Consider the following 19,783-nt stretch of genomic DNA (forward strand, 5'->3'; position numbering starts at 1 on the left):
TGCAGGTAGAGGCTTAACCTACTTCACCTGTTTCCCCACCCTCTCTTAGGTGTTTCTGACCACCTTACCTCTTCCCTTTTGCAAGGGGAACCTGGGAGGCTGCGAACTGTGTCTTGGGGCATCCTTAACACACCCTTCCCTAGCCAGGGTAGAGCTGAGCAGAGATTTTCCATGAATCCGGTGCTGGCGGGCTGGAAGACAGTGAGAGCCACCCTGCCAGGGGCAGCAGAGGCTGGGGGTCTGGGTGGTCCCAGACCTGTGCATTGTCTCCCTTAGGGACCTGAGGAACAACATCATCAGTACGGTGCAGCCTGGCGCCTTCCTGGGCCTGGGCGAGCTGCGACGCCTGTGAGTGGCAGTTCCCGGCCAAGCCCCTGCTCCCCACCCATCTCTCTCTAGCCCCGCCTCCCTGTTCCCCTCCCTGGGTGGGATCAGAAGGCACTTCTGGAAACCATCCCCCTTAGGCTCCTCCCCCTCACACAAGCCCCAGCCCTCCCCCGTGGGTCCCGCATCCCCTGACCCCTCGTGCCTGCAGGTCCAAGTGCCTGGCGTGTCTGAGGCTGTTGTGTTTGTGCCCGTTCCTCTAGGGATCTCTCCAACAATCGGATCGGTTGCCTCTCCCCCGAGACCTTCCAAGGCTTAACTCGGCTCCAGCGACTGTGAGTGGAGGTGGTTGGGGCGGGGGAAGGAGGCGGGTCCCCCGCACAGCTCTGTGGGTGCCTGAGGTGCGCGCCCCTTCTCAGGCCCGGGGAGACCCTAAGACCTGCGCCCTTCCTCCTCTCTGTCTCTTGCAGAAATATATCCGGAAACATCTTTTCCAGTCTGCAGCCTGGGGTCTTTGATGAACTGCCGGCCCTTAAGCTTGTGTAAGTCTTCCCAGAGCCCTGCCCGGGAGAGAGGGGGCCCTTGCCGGCCGCCCCCTGGTAGTGGGCGGAGTCCTGCTCTCTGGTTCCCCGGTTCTCGCGGTGGGGAGAGAGGGCTGCCCACTGTACCTGTACCTGCTCACCCTTTCCAGTTCCCTCACCCTCCTCTCACCCCCCCCGCCCCCTCCCTGCAGGGACTTGGGCACCGAGTTCCTGACCTGTGACTGCCACCTGCTCTGGCTGCTCCCCTGGGCCCGGAATCGCTCGATGCAGCTGTCGGAGCGCACGCTGTGCGCCTACCCCAGCGCCCTGCACTCCCAGGCCCTGGGCGGCCTGCAGGAGGCCCAGCTACGCTGCGGTGAGGCGCTCCTACCCGCCCCACCCCCGCTGCTCCCCAGTTCCCCCCCCCCCATCCATCCAACAAAGCCACCAGACCGGAACCTGTCCCCCCCCCCCCCCCCCCCGTCCTGAATGGGGTTGGGGGACTGGACCTGTTTCCTTTCCTTTCTATGGCTTCTCTAACCTTTAGGGGGCTGTTAGTTTGCGTTCCCATCTGGTCCCTGTTGGGACTAGACAGAGAGAGAGAAAGAAGGAAAGGGAAGAGAGAGAAGAGGGAGTGAAGAGAGAGAAGGGGGTGAGAGACCTTGCTTTGTCCTAGGACCACCTGTTCATCCTTGGTGTTTAACCTCTGACCGCTGTTTCTTCCCTGGGATGCGCCACCCCTCTGGGAGTCTCACTCATGCTCAGCCCACCTCCCCTGGCTCCACAGAGGGGGCTCTGGAGCTGCACACCCACCACCTCATCCCGTCCCTGCGCCAAGTGGTGTTCCAGGGCGACCGGCTGCCCTTCCAGTGCTCGGCCAGCTACCTGGGCAACGACACCCGCATCCGCTGGTACCACAACCAGGTCCCCGTGGAGGGCGACGAGCAGGCGGGCGTGCACCTGGCCGACAGCCTCATCCATGACTGCACATTCATCACCAGGTGTGGCCCGGCTGCCCCCTCCTCCTCAGCCAGTCCAGGGGCCACTGTGTGCGTGTGCGTGCTGTGTTGGGGGGTGTGCTGGCTCAGCAAGGCAGGGAGGGAGGCGGTGTCTAGGATGGAGCGCTTAAGTGATCTGGATTGAGGGTGCCAGTGAAGCGCCTGGTGGCAGCTCTGGTGGAGGAAGAGGAGGTGATCAGCTTTGCCACTGCCATGTGTAAGGCACTGGCAGCCGCAGGCTGAGTGGTGCCCTAGGGCAGGGTCAGGTACGTGCATGGGGGGGACTGGCCGAGGAGCTGAACTGGGGGTCGCCACACGGCCTCAGCATGCCCCGCCCAGCCCTCCTGTCCTTTTCCTGCCTGCAGTGAGCTGACCCTGTCTCACATTGGCGTGTGGGCCTCAGGCGAATGGGAGTGCTCTGTGGCCACGGACCAGGGCAACGCCAGCAAGAAGGTGGAGATTGTGGTGCTGGAGACCTCGGCATCCTACTGTCCTGCTGAGCGTGTGGCCAACAACCGCGGTGACTTCAGGTGCAGAGATCTGAGCCCCGTTCCCCCAGAGCCCCGTCCCCCAGAGCCCCGTCCCCCAGCCTAGCTCCTGCTCCTGACCTCTGTTCTCTTAGAGCTGCATCAACACAGGCCTTAACATGGTGTCTGCGGTCACCACATGGGGGGCACTGTGCAACTCAACCAACTGGGTGCTCGGGCGTCCTCCCCACCTCCAGGGATGAAGGGAGGTTGCGTCCTGGGGCAGCGTGGGACCTGTTCCCCTCCCCCTGCTCCCCCACCAGCCACCACCAACCACACTGTGTAGCTGAGGACCCCCTGGAGCCCACAAGTGACACACTGACATCCTCGGTTGCCAAGGGCACCCCCTGGAGGACGTCTGCCCTTCCCCCTCTCCAAGGTCCTCAGAGGAGACCTGGCCATTGGCAGCTTCCCACCTCTGTCCCCAGGTGGCCTCGGACTCTCGCCGGCATCACGGCCTACCAGTCCTGCCTGCAGTATCCCTTCACGTCAGTGCCCCTGAGCGGGGGTGCCCCGGGGACCCGAGCCTCCCGCCGCTGCGACCGAGCTGGCCGCTGGGAGCCGGGGGACTACTCCCACTGTCTGTACACCAATGACATCACCCGGGTGCTCTACACCTTTGTGCTGGTGAGGAACATGGGCGGGTGGTGGTGGGGGCACCAGCACACCTGTGGCTGGGCAGGATGGGCACCTGTGCCTTGCTGCAAATTCTCCAAGGGCTTGGGCCCCACCCAGGCCACGGTGAGGCACCAGGCCAGGCCTCCCTCCAACTCTGCCTGTATCCACCACCCACACCTCAAAGCATAACCTCCTGTCCTCCGAGTGGACACTCTCACAGCCCTAGCAGGTGGATCACCCCCAGTCCCCACCCCACCCAACCCCGGCGAGCAGCATCACCCTGGGCAGCAGCCTCGAGGGTCTGCCTTTGGGTGGACGGAAGGGACAAGACAGTTCTCTTTCCTCCCCCTTCTCCCACCATCCCCATCCCTGCCCCAGATGCCCATCAATGCCTCCAATGCACTGACCCTGGCCCACCAGCTACGGGTGTACACAGCGGAGGCCGCCAGCTTCTCAGACATGATGGACGTAGTCTATGTGGCTCAGATGATCCGGAAATTCTTGGGCTACGTCGACCAGATCAAAGAGGTGACGAGCCCCCTGCAAACCTCCCCTGATTCCCCTACCCCATGCCAAACTTGCTCAAGCCTCTGCCCCGAGTTCCACCTTGACCCTCATGGGATCGCCCTGCCCATCTCCTTGGTCCAGCTGGTGGAGGTGATGGTGGACATGGCCAGCAACCTCATGCTGGTGGACGAGCACCTGCTGTGGCTGGCCCAGCGTGAGGACAAGGCCTGCAGTGGCATCGTGGGCGCTCTGGAGCGCATTGGAGGGGCTGCCCTCAGCCCCCATGCCCAGCACATCTCTGTGGTATGGTACAGGGCTCCACATTGCTCCGGGGAGTGGGCTGGGGTTGTGTTCTGGAGGGCGGGGCCTCAGTGTCAGCTCAGGAGTGGTGTGCACCTGCCAGGTCCTCCTGCTAGCAAGGACAGCCTTCATGAGGCCCAGGGTGCCCAGGGCAGTGCAGAGGAGAGGGGAGGAGGGGGTGATGCTTCCGGTCTGGTGGCTAGCACAGCTGTGTACAGGGCTCTGTGCTGGACACAAGGGGCTGGTGACCTGCTCGACACTGGGGCAGGCGGAGAGCTCGCTTGAGGGAGGGTGGCGGCAGGTGTGATAGGAGCAGCCGGGGGAGGGGTCTGCAGAAAGAAGACCTGAGTGAGACCCCCACCTCACTTCACCCCACGCCCCCAGAACTCGAGGAACGTGGCTCTGGAAGCCTATCTCATCAAACCCCACAGCTACGTGGGTCTGAGCTGCACCGCGTTCCAGCGGAGAGAAGCCGGCCTGCTGAGCCCCCCGGCCGAGCAACAACTGCGCTTCCGCTGCACCACGGGGAGGCCCAACGTCTCACTGTCCTCCTTCCACATCAAGGTGGGCGCTGGGGGGCCCCTCGGCAGCCTAGGTGCTTGCCCTGGGTGTCCTGGGCATGGCTCTAAGGGAGCGCCTGTGTTCCCTGTCCCCTGCCCCCCCCAGAACAGCGTGGCCCTGGCCTCCATCCAGCTGCCCCCGAGTCTGTTCTCCTCGCTGCCGGCTGCCCTGGCTCCCCCGGTGGTCCCCCCGGCCGTACCCCAGGCTTGCATCTTGCAGCTGCTCGTCTTCCGGAATGGACGCCTGTTCCGCAGCCACCATGGCAACGCCTCCCGCCCTGGAGGGGCTGGACCGGGCAAGAGGCGAGGCGTGGCCACCCCTGTCATCTTTGCAGGAACCAGTAAGGGACTGGCCCCACTCATCCCGCCTCCACACATAGCCCTGATCCTGAGCCTACGTGTAATCCGCCTGCCCTTGCCCTTGCCCAGTGCTTAACCTCCCTCACACGCTGGCAGAGTTGGCCAGAGGATGGAGGGGCCCTCACCAAGAAGGCTGGGATCACACATGTCCTATCAAGTAAGGGGTTGGTGCAGAAAAGGCAAAAAAAAAATTTTTTTAAAGATTCACCTATTTATATGTAAAAGGCATTGTTACAAAAAGAGGAAAAGTCTTCCATCTGTTCGTACATTCCTGCCAAATGACAACAATGGCCAGAGCTGAGCTGATCTGAGCTGACCTGAGCTGAGCCAGGAGCCAGGAGCTGCTTCCAGGTCTCCCACATGGGTGCAGGGTCCCAAGTACTTGGGCTATCCTCCGCTGCTTTCCCAGGAACAAAGACAGGGAGCTGGATCAGAAACAGAGCAACTGGTACGTGGGACGCTTGCACCACAGGCAGAGGCTTAACCTGTTATGCCATGGCACCTGGCCCCAACAGTGAGCTTCCCGCCCCCCAACCCCCATGGCAAATGTGTGAAGTGCTCCAAGAGCTGGAAGCTCAAACCTGCATCCCACATCTCCACTTAGTCTAACACACAGATACGCACGCATTCGTGCCCAGGCGGGCCATGCACACTGCCCAGGCGGAAGGAATGGGCTCACTCAGCCCTGTAAGGCTTAGGGAGGGATACCCTGGGGCAATGTAGACAGAAGTCCCTAACCAGGCCGTCCTGGACTGATGCGTTCTAGGAAGGCAAGACAGCTGGATCTGGCCATGGTAGCCTGAGGTGGGACTGTGGGATGGTGTAGACAGACCCGGGTGGGAAGGGTTGTGGGGTCCGAGAGAGATACACCTGCAGCCGACCCCAGCAATCCCCTTCTCTGTGCTGCCCTGTCCCCACTGGTGAGCCTGCCACCCTAACCCATTTTCATGCAAATTGCAAACACCCACTGTCCACCCTAGCCCTCCTCAGACAGACTCCCCCATTTCCCCACCCATGCCTGGTGTAGCTCTGCCCTTGTCACCACCAGATAGGGAGCAGTCACTGCGCTACTTGCTCCCTTTTCCGTTCTTGGTGCAGACCCCATTCTAGCCAGGAATGCCCCTCTGAGCCATTGGTGTGTGCCACACTCCTGCTTGGGGACAGCCAGCTGTGTTCCGGCTTGCACCTGACCCCAGGACAGATGGGCACTGTGGGTTGTACCTGGCGTTCTAAGCACACGTAGTTAGAAGGGATATTGGCTCACCGGATTGGGGGCCCATGGATGGTGCTGGTGGCATTCCTCTGCCTCCCCAGCCCTCAAGAACTGCCCAGAGGCAGGTGGAAGCTGGTGGGCTGTGTGGGGCTCACTTCCCATGCCCCTCACGACTGCCTCCTCCTCACCTCCCTCCATCCCGCCGTGCTGAGCTGGTGCCATTCTTCCCTGCTGTGCATTGCTACTGCTCCTAAGCACCCCGCCCGAGCCCTCTCACCTCAGCACCCATCCCTGGGCACTTGGCGTGGGCTCCCTGCTCCCCCCACCCCGCCTGCCTTGCCTCTACCCGCTGAGCCCTGTAGGTGTTTCCCTGTCCATTCTTCCTCCCTGATGGCCGCTGTGTGTCTCCGTGTGGCTTCCCAGGTGGCTGCGGCGTGGGAAACTTGACGGAGCCTGTGGCTGTCTCGCTGCGGCACTGGGCTGAGGGTGCCGAGCCCGTGGCAGCCTGGTGGAGCCAAGAGGGACCTGGGGGCTGGAGCTCCGAGGGCTGCCAGCTGCGTTCCAGCCAGCCTAACGTCAGTTCCCTGCACTGCCAGCACTTGGGCAACGTAGCCGTGCTGATGGTGAGTGTGGTGTGGGGTGGCGAGATGTGGGGGCCACGGGGAGATCAGGCAGCTGTTGGGAACAGGCTGTGCTCTGTCCCAGCCCCCCGTCTCAACAGGCAAACACAGGGAGGCAGGAAGATCTGCAACTCCCAGCCTTTTAATTGAGAGGTTTCCTTCCTTCCTTCTTTCCCTCTCTTTCTTGGATGCGTTCATTTAGAAGTCAGAATGATAGAGTTCACTCCCCCAGATGGTTGCAATGGCCAGTACTGGGCCAGGTCGAAGCCAGGAGCTTTCTTGAGGTCTCTCGTATAGGTGCAGGGATCCAAGCACTTGGGCCATCCTTCACTGCTTTCCCAGGCCACAAGCAGGGGGCTGGATCAGAGGTGTAGCAGCCAGGACTGGTACGGCATTGCAGGCAGCAGCTTAAGCCACTGCTGTTCCACAGCCGTGGCCCTGGAGCAGGGTCTTCTAGTGTGGGAAGAGATGTTCTTTGTTTCTCAACCCCCTCCCCTGGTCCCACTTTTTTTAAAAAGTTGTATTTATTTTTATTGGAAAGGCAGATTAATAGAGAAGGAGGGAGAGAGGAAGATCTTCCATCTGCTAGTTCACTCCCCAAGTGGCCACAACAGCCGCAGCTGAGCTGATCTGAAGTCAGGAGCCAGGAGTTTCTTCTGGGTCCCAAGGCTTTGGGCCATCCTCAACTGCTTTCCCTGGCCACAAGCAGGGAGCTGGATGGGAAGTGGAGCTGCCGGGATTAGAACCAGCGCCCATATGGGATCCTGGCGTATTCAAGGCGAGAACTTTAGCCACTAGGCTCCTGTGCCACTACCCCCCCCCGGGTCCCATTTTGTACCAACTTTGCCAGATTCAACAGGCATACCCAGAGACAGTGTTGAGAGACAAAACCTTCTCTCTCCTTGCTCGCATCAGAAAAGTGTCCAGAACAGCCAGGGTCCTGGGCCGGGCAGCGTGGTGGTAGACCGTGACCTGCTCCCTGAGGCCCACTTGCCAACTGCCCGTGGGGAGCTGACAGTCCTGGCCTGCCTGGATGGCCTGGCTCGGCAGGACCCTGGGGTGTGCACCTGCTCACCTCCCTCCCTCACCCCTCCCACAGGAGTTGAGCACCTTCCCCAGGGAGGCAGGGGGTGCCGGTGGTGGGCTGCACCCTGTCGTGTACCCCTTCACTGCCCTGCTGCTGCTGAGCCTCTTCTCCACCATCATCACCTACATCCTCAACCACAGGTGGGCACCCTTGTGGGGCAGGCGGGCAGCGGGCCTCAGCCAGGACTGGCCAGGACTGCGCATGCCAAAGCCTCAGGCTCCTGTGGGTTAGCATTTCCTCCCGCCCTGGGGTTGGAAGCACATTGGAGGGTTAAGGATTTTGTACCAATGGTGTCTGCCGCACACGGGCACACACACGCACACAGCCCTCCGTCTGTGGGCTTGTCCCTCTGGCTGTCACAGGGGCCTTGAGACCCTGCGGGCCTGACCTTGGGCTGGTTTTTTTGGGGGGCGGGGGTTTCGGGGTGGCAGCTCCATCCACGTGTCTCGGAAGAGCTGGCACATGCTGCTGAACCTGTGCTTCCACATGGCCATGACCTCCGCCGTCTTCGTGGGAGGCATCACGCTTACCAACTACCAGTTGGTCTGCCAGGCGGTAGGCACAAGGGCTGAGGCTCCCAGAGCGGGGAGGGCAGCCTGGTGCAGGGGAGGGGTGGTCCCCAAGGCTGAAAAGGGAGGTCTGGGTCCACCTTGGAAGGTTGGGGGTGGGGGAGGGTGGCAGGATAACCAGGTCCAAACACAAGGAGAGGGACAACAGATCTCCCTGCACGATCTCCCCCTGGAGTGGAGGTTGGGACAGCTCTTGGGGTGCGGGGTGCTCCATGCCAGCACAGCACCTGGGTCTCCCAGCCTTGGCATCAACCACCAACCTTCCTCCATCCAGGTGGGCATCACTCTGCACTACTCTTCGCTGTCCACTCTGCTCTGGATGGGGGTGAAAGCCCGAGTCCTCCACAAGGAGCTCTCCTGGAGACCACCCCCTTCGCAGGAAGGGGAGCCCGCGCTGCCCGCTCCACGCCCCATGCTACGGTAGATGCTCTGGGCCCGCAGCTTGCAACGGGGGAGGGCGGCTCTACCCCAGGCAGGCAGGAACGTGGCTCCGCCCCGGGGGGCGGGCGGGGAGTAACTTCTGCGCTGTTGGGGTTCAGAAAGACCCAGAAGTTTCGGTTCTTAGAAAGCAGCCGCCAGGCCTGGAGGCTGGGATATTCCGAGTGCAGGGCGCCTTGCAACTCCCTCTGACCTCCAGCTCCCGCCAACCCGCTCCAGGTTCTACTTGATCGCCGGCGGGATCCCGCTCATCATCTGTGGCGTCACGGCTGCGGTCAACATCCACAACTACTGCGACCACAGTCCCTAGTGAGCACCGCGCCCGCCCGTGCCCAGCCCTCGCCCGTGCCCCTGCGCCAAGCCCCAGCCCCTAACGCTCTGTCCGCTGTCTCCCTCAGCTGTTGGCTGGTGTGGCGCCCCAGCCTGGGAGCCTTCTACATCCCGGTGGCCCTGATCCTGCTTGTCACCTGGATCTACTTCCTGTGCGCAGGGCTGCACCTGCGGGGTTCCCCTGCCCAGAGCCCCAAGGGGACTGCCAGCAGGATCTCCGTGGAGCCCGGGGAGGAACTAAGAGGCTCCGGCAGGCTCAGGAGCAGCGGGCCCCTGCTCAGCGACTCTGGCTCCCTTCTGGCCGCCGGGAATGTGAGCGCAGGGGTGGTGAGCCCTGGGCCCCCTGACAGTGACGGCTTGTACTCTCCGGGAGCGCAACTGGGGGCGCTGGTCACCACGCACTTCCTGTACCTCGCCATGTGGGCCTGCGGAGCCCTGGCTGTGTCCCAGCGCTGGCTGCCCCGGCTGGTGTGCAGCTGTCTGTATGGGGTGGCGGCCTCGGCCCTGGGGCTCTTCGTCTTCACCCACCATTGTGCCAGGCGCAGGGACGTCAGGGCCTCCTGGCGTGCCTGCTGCCCGCCTGCTTCGCCTTTGGCCTCCCACGTCCCTGCCCGGACCCTACCCGTGGCCCCAGAGGATGGCTCTCCGGTGCTGGGGGAGGGACCCACCTCGCCCAAGTCCTCTCCTAGTGGCTGCAGCGGCGGCGGGGGCAGCCTGGGCCCCTGCAAGCTCACCAACTTGCAGTTGGCGCAGAGCCAGGCCTGCGAGGCGGGCGGGGAGGGGGAGCCGGAGCCCACGGGCTCCCGTGGGAGCCTGGCTCCGCGTCACCCCAACAATGTGCATCACGGTCGTCGGGCGCACAAGAGTCGGGCCAAGGGCCACCGCGCCGGGGAGGCCGGTGGCAAGAGCCGGCCCAAGGCCCTGCGTGGGGCCGGGGGCGCGGCCGCCGGGGTGCCAGAGCTGCTGTCGAGTGAGAGCGGCAGCGTGCACAACAGCCCCTCCGACAGCTATGCGGGCAGCGGTCGCAACAGCCCCGGCCTCCAGCGGGAGGGCGAGCCGGCGGCGTTCACGCCATCCGAAGGCAGCGACACGAGCGCCGCACCGCTCCCCGACCTGGGCCGGCCGGGGCAGCGCCGCAGCGCCAGTCGGGACAACCTCAAGGGCGCGCTGGAGAGGGAGAAGGAGAGCAAGCGCCTCTCCTACCCGCTCCACACGGCCAGCCTCAACGGCGTCCCCAAGGGAGGCAAGTTCGAGGACCTCAGCGTGGCGGGTGCAGAGGCGGCTGCGGGCGCTTGCATGAAGACTGGCCTCTGGAAGAGCGAGACCACAGTCTAAGATGCGGGCTGGCCACCTGGGTTTGTCACCTTGTTTGTCCAGCTGCAGGGTCTACGGCAGCGCCTGGGTGCTCACCTCGAGGCTCTTGGAGGCTAGAGGAAGAGCCATCTGCCTTGGGAGACACGCCCCTCTGCACCACAGCGATAGACAATCCCAGAAACACACAAGAGCCACTTCTGTCCACCTCAGGCCCATTTGGACAGCCAAGCTGTGAGGCCCTGGCTGTGTTAGTCCCTGCAGCTGACCACACCCAACCAACTCCTCCGGTGGCCATCTGCCCCACCCAGGACGGGGCGGATGACTGGGCCCTGGGTTGTCTCGCCACCTGGCCTTCCTCTGCCAGTAGGCCAGCCAGTGCATGGAACGCAGGGCCCGCGCCTCTCCAGGTTTTGGTTAAGGGAGCCAGTCTAGCAGATGGGCCCAGTGGCCAGGGGCAAGGTGCTGCTTCCTGGATTAACTATGCAAGGGAGGGTGGGGTAGTGTGAAAGGCGGGCAGGGCTGAGCCAGTCCCATGGGCAGGGTGCACAGCTAAGCCAGGAGCACCATCCCTGTAGGAAGCTCCCCACGCTGCCCAGCAGAGCTCCAAGTGGGGCCAAGGTGAAGCCCTGTACCTGGAAGGTGGGTCCTGACCCTGGGAGCCCGGGCTGAACTGGGCCCTTCCCTAGCCCTAGTCTCACACCAGGTACTCTTGGCTGAGGCCCCGGGGTCCACTAGGAGGCCCCATCCCTCGCCTGGCCCAGCCAGTGCAGTGGCCTGGAGGCTGGGCGTGTCCTTGCCTCCGTGAGGCTGTATGGGAAGGCCATGCCCTCGGCCTGGTCTCCAGCTCCTTTAGGGGACATTTCAGGTGCTGCCAGCTTCCTGGCTCGGCCAGGAGCCCTGAGGCAGCTACGGGGGTCCCTTCACCATGTTGCAACACCAGCACCTGTGTCTTACCCCAGCTTCCCCCCCTGGGACCACATGGCAGCACAGGGAACCAGGGGCCTTGGGAAGAGGGGTAGGTGAGCGCCCTTCCCGTCTCCGTGTACACCCAACCCAGCAGTCAGGTTGGAACCGGAGGCAGTGCGGGACGAGGGACAAGGCGCACCCTTGCTGGACGAGGTCCTGTTATTTATGCTTGCTGCACAGACCGTTAGAAGGAAACAAAAGCTTCGTATTATTCTCCCACGTACGCTGGCTGCTGTTTACATAGCCTGCCAATGCCTTAGCACTGGAGAGCTTTCTGCAATACGCTGGGGAGGGGGGAGGGAATGGAAAGTGCCAAAGAAAACAGGTTTCTAAAAGCTCCAGTTTTCTACAATAGGTTTTCTAGCAGATGCCTCTTGTTTTAATATATTAAAGTGCTGTAAAACCACTGTGTGCCCATAGTTCTTGAGCTGGGAGTCGGAAGCTCTTCTGATACAGTGCCAGGAAAAGAACGAGGCTCAGGGATCCCTCAGTGCCTCCTGCTGCTGGCAGTGCTCACTGGGCCACCAAAAGCAGGGTCTCTGAAGACACCAGTAGCCCTTGGCCAAGTCCAGTGGGGGCGGTACACCCTGACATGCCCCACAGGGTGGGGGTGGACAGGGTGCTCCTGCCTGGGTCCAGCAGATGGCAGAGCCACTCCAGCCCCTCCCAGCCAGAAGAGCCGGCCCAAGCTCCGTCCCGCAGCAGGCTTGTCATCACGCTGTGGTCCATGTGGGCTGAGCTGACCTCCAGTGCCCTGGCCCACCGTGGGTGGGCTTCAGGGCGAGCCAGGGACCCTCTGGGCAGCTTGACTGGCAGCCTGGGCTCTCTGGAACTCCCTCACCTCCTGGGGGCTGCGTAGATACTGCTCGATTTCACTGTCAGAAATGTCCTCATCTCCAGTGACTGTGGAGGCAGGCGGTGCTGGACGGACCCGCTTCGGGGGCTTCAGCATGCAGGGTGGGAGCAGCGGGGCGGGGCTGGCTGGCCGCCGCCTCTGGGACAGACTATAGGAGCCACCAGCCTCCTCCGCTCCCTGGTCCTGCCCCTGCTGCTCCTCCTCGGCCTCTGTGTCTGTGTCTGCCGCCCCTTCCCGGAAGGCTGCCCGGAGCAGCAGGTGGCGGTGCTGCAGCAGGTCCCCAATGTGCTTCACCACGGACCGTTTGTCCAGTTTCAGAACCTGCAGCCAGGCCAGCTGCCCGGCCATGCGCAGCAGCACCCCCAGCAGCTCCTGCAGGCGGGAGGCGGCCGGGGAGGGCAGGTCCACGTTGGCCAGCTTGCAGAACCGGGCCAGTGAACACGGCAAGCGGGCCGTGGGTTGCAGCGACTGCCAGGCCAGGAAGGTGGCGGCAGTGACAATGGGCAAGGGGTGGCGACCGGTCACCAGCCACGTCTCGCTCGCCAGCTCCACCAGCTGCAGAGTCCGCGCCTGCATCTTCTCTTTGTCCTCCACGTATTTAGCTGGCACGGAGGCAGAGGCCTGACAGAGCTTAAAGCTGAAACAACCAGAAGAGGAGTGAGGGCTTGGAGATGAAAAGGGTGGCCCTTCAAGAAGGGGACACTCAGACACTCCCCCAGACAACACTGGCCCAGCCCCTTCCCCTACCAGGCAGCAAGGTAAGGGAGGCGGGGTGGATCCTCTGCCTGTTGGTGGGAATGCGGGTGAATCTGAGCACAGCCAGCCACTCTGGCAGGAAGTTCTCACTACACTATGCCAGGGAGGAAAGCAGCCAAAGGCACGCCTATGAAATCAACCACAGCAGGCCTCGAAATTTCCATCATCTGTGGAGGGTGGGTGGACTTTTCAGAAGATCATGCTGTGTGCCTTGCAAACTTAGAAATACCTACATGATCCCTGGCAGAAAACAAAAAAGTCTCCCACTCCTCCACACACTATGTTGTGTGCATGTCATAGCTGAAAAGACTTGCCCACAGCTACTACCGAGGAGAGAAGCAAGCTTCAAATCCCCGGGACACTTCAGAGACCAATAGAGCCACTTGAAGCAAAGGCTGGGCCTGGTGTGATGGCTCCAGTGGCTCATTCTATGACTGTAAGCGCTGGTGTCCCATGCGGGTACTGGTTTGTATTCCAGCTGCTCCACTTCTCATCCAACTCCATGCTTATGGCCTGGGAAAGCAGCAGAGGATGGCCCAAAGTCTTGGGGCCCTGCACACACATGAGAGACCCAGAAGAAGTTCCTGGTTTCGGATAGGCTCAGCTCTGGCCATTGCAGCCACTTAAAAAAATAAATCATTCTGGCCCTGCGTGCTTAGGGCTACTGGAGGGCAGAGGGAGTTGAAAAGCACAGGATCCGGGGAATGTACGGTGGAGGCACCAACCCTCACGGCAGGGCTAGTGTACCCGCATCCAGGTACTTGGGCCAGACAGAGCCAGTGCCAGGGAAGCCCCCTGGCCCGCGAGGGCAGGTACCTGCTGCAGTAGGTCTTCACCAAGTCAGCCAGGCTCAGGGCCGGCACGTCAAGCCCCAGCAGCTTCACGATCTGCAGGTAGGTGCTGGCGAACACGTCTGGGTCGGCGTAGAGCAGGGCGCACACGGTGCCCATGGTGAGGGGCCAGTTGTGCTGCCGGCAGGTGACCAGCACGCAGCAGCCGACCAGCACCTCCTTCTTAGGCAGCCTGGCGGCCCGGAGGCCCGAGTGCTGGCACGCCTGCTGGTAGTAGGCCGTGGCCGTTTCCTCGAATGTTGCTGGCAACTGCAGGACTCGGCACAGGTCCCTCACGCGCCGGAGACCTTGGGATGTGACCAGGGAGTGTTAGAGCGGCCAGGTCCCGTGCAGCTCCAGCAAGTTCCACCATGCGGCCTCAGGCCATGGACACACACACACACACACACACACACACACACACACACACACACGGTGCACCTTACCACACTGGGATGGGAGTGTGCTCAGGCCAAAGGCACCAAAACCCCTGGGTGGCAATGAACCACACTTCATTCCAGTGCTGGGTGAGCCAGGGTGGAGGTGAACTCAAGATATACCCAAACCTAAGTCAGGGTCAACTCAGCTCTCAGAGCTGCTCCCCACCTTCTTCCTTACCTGACCCGACACAACTAATGCAGAGACAGGGAAATGACACAGGTGGGCCGGGTCGTCGGTGTCCTTCCCCGGAGGACCCCCGTGACGTGAAGGGTGACACTCACCTCGCTGCTGGCTGCGGCTGACCTGCTCATTCTCCCCTGTGCTTCGGGAATATGTCACTTCTGTAAGACAACGTGACAGAAACCTGCCTGAGAACGCTAACCCCAGAGCAGCTGCACCCGGCTAACACAAGGTCCTGGCCCAAATGGCACACACTGGAAAATGTTAAGACTGAATTATTTTTTTATTGGAAATGCAGAGTTATAGAGAGAAAGAGAGATAAGATCTTCCACCCTCTGCTTCACTCTCCCAATGGCCACAATGGCAGGAGCTGAGCCGATCTGAATCCAGGAGCCAGGAGCTTCCTCTGGGTCTCCCACGCGGGTGCATGGTCCCAAGGCTTTGGACCGTCCTCCTTGGCTCTCCCAGGCCACAGGCAGGGAGCTGGATGGGAAGTGGAGTAGCCAGGACTTGAACCGATGCCCATATGGGATGCTGGCGCTCACAAGCACAGGATTAGACTGACAGGCTCCCAAGCCGGCCCCTGTTTTTATATAGCTTAAACCGCTCTGTACTGTAGTCCTATAGAACTGACCCACAACCCTCCACCATGGTCCCAGCTGCTGGGGCTCACACCCTCACCATAGCCTGGGCGCTGCGCGGGAGGAAGATACAGCGGTACCATTCATCCCCCCACCTCATCCTCAGTGACGCCCCTCATCCCCGCACCACACACCCCATCCTAGGTCACACCCCTCATCTCGCCCCCCATCCTGGGTCACCCCCCACATCCCGCAGCCCACCCTGGGTCACGCCCCGCATCCCACAGCCCACCCTGGGTCATGCCCCTCATCTCGCACCCCACCCTAGGTCACCCCCCGCATCCCGCAGCCCACCCTGGGTCATGCCCCTCATCTCGCACCCCACCCTAGGTCACCCCCCGCATCCCGCAGCCCACCCTGGGTCATGCCCCTCATCTCGCACCCCACCCTAGGTCACCCCCCGCATCCCGCAGCCCACCCTGGGTCATGCCCCTCATCTCGCACCCCACCCTGGGTCATGCCCCGCATCCCACAGCCCACCCTGGGTCATGCCCCTCATCCCGCAGCCCACACTGGGTCACCCCCCACATCCCGCAGCCCACCCTGGGTCACCCCCCACATCCCGCAGCCCACCCTGGGTCACCCCCCACATCCCGCAGCCCACCCTGGGTCATGCCCCGCATCCCGCAGCCCACCCTGGGTCACGCCCCTCATCTCGCCCCCCACCCTGCGTCACGCCCCGCATCCCGCAGCCCACCCTGGGTCATGCCCCTCATCTCGCCCCCCACCCTGGGTCACGCCCCTCATCTCGCCCCCCACCCTGGGTCACGCCCCTCATCTCGCCCCCCACCCTGGGTCACGCCCCGCATCCCACCCTGGGTCACCCCCGCATCCCGCAGCCCACCCTGGGTCACGCCCCTCATCTCGCCCCCCACCCTGGATCACACCCCGCATCCCACCCTGGGTCACCCCCGCATCCCGCAGCCCACCCTGGGTCACGCCCCTCATCTAGCCCCCCACCCTGGGTCACGCCCCGCATCCCACCCTGGGTCACCCCCGCATCCCGCAGCCCACCCTCGGTCAGGTACCTCGCAGGTGGCCCTCGTCGCTGTAGGTGGTGGTGAGGACGCCCTCGGTGAGCACGCAGCCGCAGTCGGCGCACACCAGTTGGCTCTGCGAGTAGTGCGAGTCCTCCACCAGCTCGGCGGAGCCGCACTCGGGACAGCGGCCGGCGCCCGGCATGTCGCAGGCCGCCCGGCTCGGGACCGCCCGGCTCAGGGCACGGAAGCTCGGCACGACCGTCCGCCACCCGGCTCGGACACCGCGGCGCGCGGCCCGGGGGACGCCTTTCCGAGCTGCACCGGCTGCTTCCGGCCACAGCGACGCCGGGAGCCCCGGATCCCTTCCGCCCCGCCTCGCAACCGAAGGTCACATCCGGTCTGGGCCTTGGTAGCCTCCGGCAGGAACCTGATCTCGCAGAGAAGGTTCCGCGTGGTTGAGGTCTGGGAGGTGGAATGGACACATCCGATACGTGCAGGAGCAGTTTTTGTCGCCCCCCACAACCCTCCCTTTATTTCCTTTTAAAGTTTATTTAACAAACACAGAAAGATTTGTTTAAGGGCTGGCGCCATGGCTTAGTGTGTTAAGCATCCAATTCCATATGTTAAGCTTCGAGATCCCATAAGGGGGCTGGTTAGTGTCCCGGCAGCTCCACTTCCCATCCAGCTCCCTGTTTGTGGCCTGGGAAAGCAGAGGAGGAGGACGGCCCACGGTCTGGGGACCTTGCATCCGCGTGGGAGACCCAGAAGAGGCTCCTGGCTCCTGGCTCCTGGCTTCGGTTCAACTGAGCCCTGGCCACTTGGGGAGTGAAGCAGTGAATGACAGAAGACCTGTCTCTGTATGTCCTTCTTTCTGTAAATCTGACTTTCTAATAATAAGCCCTTTTTTTTTTCCAATTAAAGAACATATTTATTTACTTAAAAGGCACAACTACAGACAGATGGAGATCTTGCACCAGCCGTGATTAGAGCTGGGCCAGTTCAAAGGCACAGGTTCGAGACTGCATCCAGGTCCCCCTCGTGGGTGTCAGCCAGGCACTGGAGAGCCATCTCCTGCCTTCCCAGGGACAAATGAGGAGATAAGCCAAGCGCCGGCCCTCAGCAAGTTTGGAACTGGATTTAGAGTCCACCTTCCCGACGTGGTCTCAGGGCATCCACGCGCTTTTGTGCCGTGCCGGCGGCAGCAGGTGGCGCTCTCCGCCCGCGCAAGAAGCCGGCTTCCCGGGGAATGGCGTTGCTCCAGGAGTCCAGGACACACACACCCGTCTTCTTCCGTCGCCCTCCCGCCTTTGGTTTCTGAGGAAGGCGGCCCCTGTGTGATGCCGAGCGCCGGTGGCCCGGGTGCCTGCTCCCGCGGCCACAGGGAAGGAAGCCCCCGCCCGAGCTCCCTCGGCTGGACGCCACCTTGCAGAGCCTGGTGTGCTCCTGATGGGGGTCCCTGTGGGTCCCCGGAAACCTCCTACAGCAAAGAGCTGTGCCAGTACCTGTGCCAGGAGAGGTCGCCCCTTCCCGAGGCACTGACCCAGCCCAGCTTCACGCCGAGGCCCCCACTACCACCACCACCTGCGGTACCTTAGCAGAACCTCAGCTCCTCGGGGGGCTGAGAGCTCAATGTGGGGGGCCAGGGCCCCATCTCTCTTCTGCCGGCGCTGCGGCTCACCTGGCCTCCCGGAAAGCCCTAAGAGGGGACTGTTAGGTGGGCTCCCCTCTTCCCTGCACCCCCCATCCCCTCACTTTGCCCCTCCTGGTCCCCAGTGTGGTCCTGGACTCCTGAAAGCAGGCCACTCCACTCCCTGTGTGGAATTCCACCCACAGCAGAAGATCGCCTTGAGGTCCCAGTCTAGAACATGGACAGAGCTGGAGGAGATGCTCACAGCGCCCTGGAGCTGGGTGGAGCGATTTCCGTATCCACGCAGTGGCCAACGCTGTGACATGGGGCAGGCCATTCCTGGCTGGCAGGCTGGAGGCAGCGGTCACCTGGTGTGAGTGAACTGAAATTTCCGTTCTCTTCCCTAATAATCAACATGTGATATTATGACTTGAAAAATCAACCACCTGCCTATGTTGACCAGGGTACGGGGTGTCCACTGCTGCTACATAACAGATTGCCAGGACGAGGTTAGGATGAGCGCTCCTGGTCACGTGGTCAGGATGGGCAGGGCTTCCTGCGCCTGGGCCTCAATGTGCCTTTCCTCTGGCTGTGAATTTCAGATTGGGAGAGGTTCATTCTTCATGTTGTCCATCTGCCCTGTGCTCCTTTCCCTTACTTTTTGAGTGACTTTCCCAACAGCTTTCTGATTTCTGTCTGCTTGGCTCACTCCCCAAATGCCACAATAGCCAGAGCTGTGCCAATCCGGAGCGAGGAGCCAGGTGCTTCTTCCTGGTCTCCTATGCAGGTGCAGGGTCTAAGGCCCTGAGCCATCCTTGCCTGCTTTCCCAGGCCACAAGCAGGGAGCTGAATGGGAAGTGGGACCACCAGGACACACCCTGATGCTCATATGGGATCCTTGGCACATGCAAGGCAAGGACTCTAGCCACTAACTAAACTATCATGCTAAGCCCTTGGAAACCCTTCTTCCAGAGGGGTGAATTTTTCGAAGTTATTTTTTTTAATTTGAAGATTAATTTACTTGAAGGGCAGAATCAATAAGAGTTAGAGATGTTCCACCCGCAGGCTCGCTCTCCAAATGGCTGCAATGGCTAGGCTATGTCCAGTTCAAGCCAGGAGCTTGGACTCCATCTGTGTCTCCCAGGTGGGTGGCAGAGGCCCCAGAGCTTGGGCCATCTCCATTCCCGGGTGCCTTCCCAGGCACCTTAACAGGGAGCTGGATTGTTAGTGGAGCGGCCAGGACTCAAATGGTTGCTAAGATATGGGATGCCAGTTACAAAGGCGCAAGCTTAGCCTGATATGCCACAATGTTGGCCTTGAAGGGCGTGGTTTTTCTTAAAAATCAAACCCGGGGCCGTGTGTAATAGTACAGCAGGCTATGCCACTGCCAGCCACACTGGCATCCCATATGCATGCCAATTTGTGTCCTGGTTGCTCCACTTCTGATCCAGCTCCCTGCTAATGCGCCTGGGAAAGCAGCCGGGGATGGCCCACACAGGAGACCCAGATGAAGTCCCTGGCTCCTGGCTTTGGCCTGGACAAACCATGGCCGTTGTGGCCATTTGGGGAATGAATCAGCAGATGGAGGACCTGTCTCTACTCTCTGCTTTTCAAAAAGTTAAAGTAAATTTAAAAAACAAAACAATCAAATTTGGAAGGCTATGAGTTGAAGAGAGTTCCCCGTCACTGTTCTCAGTGCTTCTGACCTGCAGCCAGGGCCCCCCACCAACACAGGCCACAGCATCCCAGGGACCATTTGTCTGTCTGCATCTCCTTTTTCACCTTGCAGTGGGGACCAGGGCCGGTGCCTGGGAGGCAGGCAGAATACTCACCTCCACAATGGGACGGGCACCTTGGAGCTGAACGCAGGAGACATTAGGACAGCCCCATGAACCCTGTGCTCACACAGGGCCTTTGAGCAACCTTGGAATCCAACGCCTGCCCTGAGGGAAGATTCCGCTCTTGGGTGGCGGGGAGCAGGTGGATGTGGCGCCTCCTCATGCCATGATGGGGGCTTGCATCCGAAATGCTCCATCTTCTGTGGGAGGGAGGGCATTGGCTTCCTAGGGCAGGGCATGGTGGCGGCAGCAGGAGCCTAGGTTGGGACCCTCATTGGTGGCTGCCCCTTCCCTGGCTGGCCTGTTCCCACCTGGAGAGCGTTCCCAGGCCAACACAGATTCCCAGTAGCCACCCTGAATCACACGCCATCTTTAACAGGTA

The 19,783-nt window shown here is 61.8% G+C and overlaps 2 protein-coding genes and 1 long non-coding RNA gene across 3 annotated transcripts in view; 1 reads left to right on the plus strand and 2 right to left on the minus strand.

Moving 5' to 3' along the window:
- Positions 1 to 11,187, plus strand: part of ADGRA2 (adhesion G protein-coupled receptor A2) — a 36,046-nt gene extending 24,859 nt beyond the window's left edge. The window contains exons 3-19 of the mRNA XM_040970280.1: positions 277 to 348; positions 588 to 659; positions 795 to 866; positions 1,058 to 1,221; positions 1,633 to 1,846; positions 2,209 to 2,373; positions 2,799 to 2,997; positions 3,367 to 3,516; positions 3,637 to 3,798; positions 4,180 to 4,359; positions 4,462 to 4,696; positions 6,352 to 6,551; positions 7,648 to 7,775; positions 8,067 to 8,190; positions 8,479 to 8,624; positions 8,862 to 8,951; positions 9,041 to 11,187. Of these exons, the coding sequence (XP_040826214.1) occupies positions 277 to 348; positions 588 to 659; positions 795 to 866; positions 1,058 to 1,221; positions 1,633 to 1,846; positions 2,209 to 2,373; positions 2,799 to 2,997; positions 3,367 to 3,516; positions 3,637 to 3,798; positions 4,180 to 4,359; positions 4,462 to 4,696; positions 6,352 to 6,551; positions 7,648 to 7,775; positions 8,067 to 8,190; positions 8,479 to 8,624; positions 8,862 to 8,951; positions 9,041 to 10,307 (3,640 nt within the window). The 3' untranslated portion in view covers positions 10,308 to 11,187. The remainder of the gene's footprint in view (positions 1 to 276; positions 349 to 587; positions 660 to 794; positions 867 to 1,057; positions 1,222 to 1,632; positions 1,847 to 2,208; positions 2,374 to 2,798; positions 2,998 to 3,366; positions 3,517 to 3,636; positions 3,799 to 4,179; positions 4,360 to 4,461; positions 4,697 to 6,351; positions 6,552 to 7,647; positions 7,776 to 8,066; positions 8,191 to 8,478; positions 8,625 to 8,861; positions 8,952 to 9,040) is intronic.
- Positions 11,187 to 19,458, minus strand: LOC121149516. The gene is made up of 3 exons (XR_005882681.1): positions 19,446 to 19,458; positions 17,515 to 17,526; positions 11,187 to 11,694 (listed from the first exon to the last, which is right to left on the minus strand). It is a non-coding gene; the product is annotated as an uncharacterized LOC121149516 (long non-coding RNA).
- BRF2 (BRF2 RNA polymerase III transcription initiation factor subunit) lies at positions 11,686 to 16,192 on the minus strand. Its single transcript, XM_040970290.1, has 4 exons — positions 15,985 to 16,192; positions 14,417 to 14,476; positions 13,681 to 14,002; positions 11,686 to 12,745 (listed from the first exon to the last, which is right to left on the minus strand). Exons 1-4 carry the CDS (start codon positions 16,136 to 16,138, stop codon positions 12,028 to 12,030), a joined length of 1,254 nt encoding a protein of 417 aa, XP_040826224.1. The 5' UTR covers positions 16,139 to 16,192; the 3' UTR covers positions 11,686 to 12,027.
- Positions 19,459 to 19,783: the final 325 nt, after the last annotated feature.

Source organism: Ochotona curzoniae, unplaced genomic scaffold, assembly GCF_017591425.1.
Source record: "Ochotona curzoniae isolate NIBS_2020 unplaced genomic scaffold, NIBS_Ocur_1.0 contig_1976, whole genome shotgun sequence".
NCBI classification, from domain to species: Eukaryota; Metazoa; Chordata; class Mammalia; order Lagomorpha; family Ochotonidae; genus Ochotona; species Ochotona curzoniae.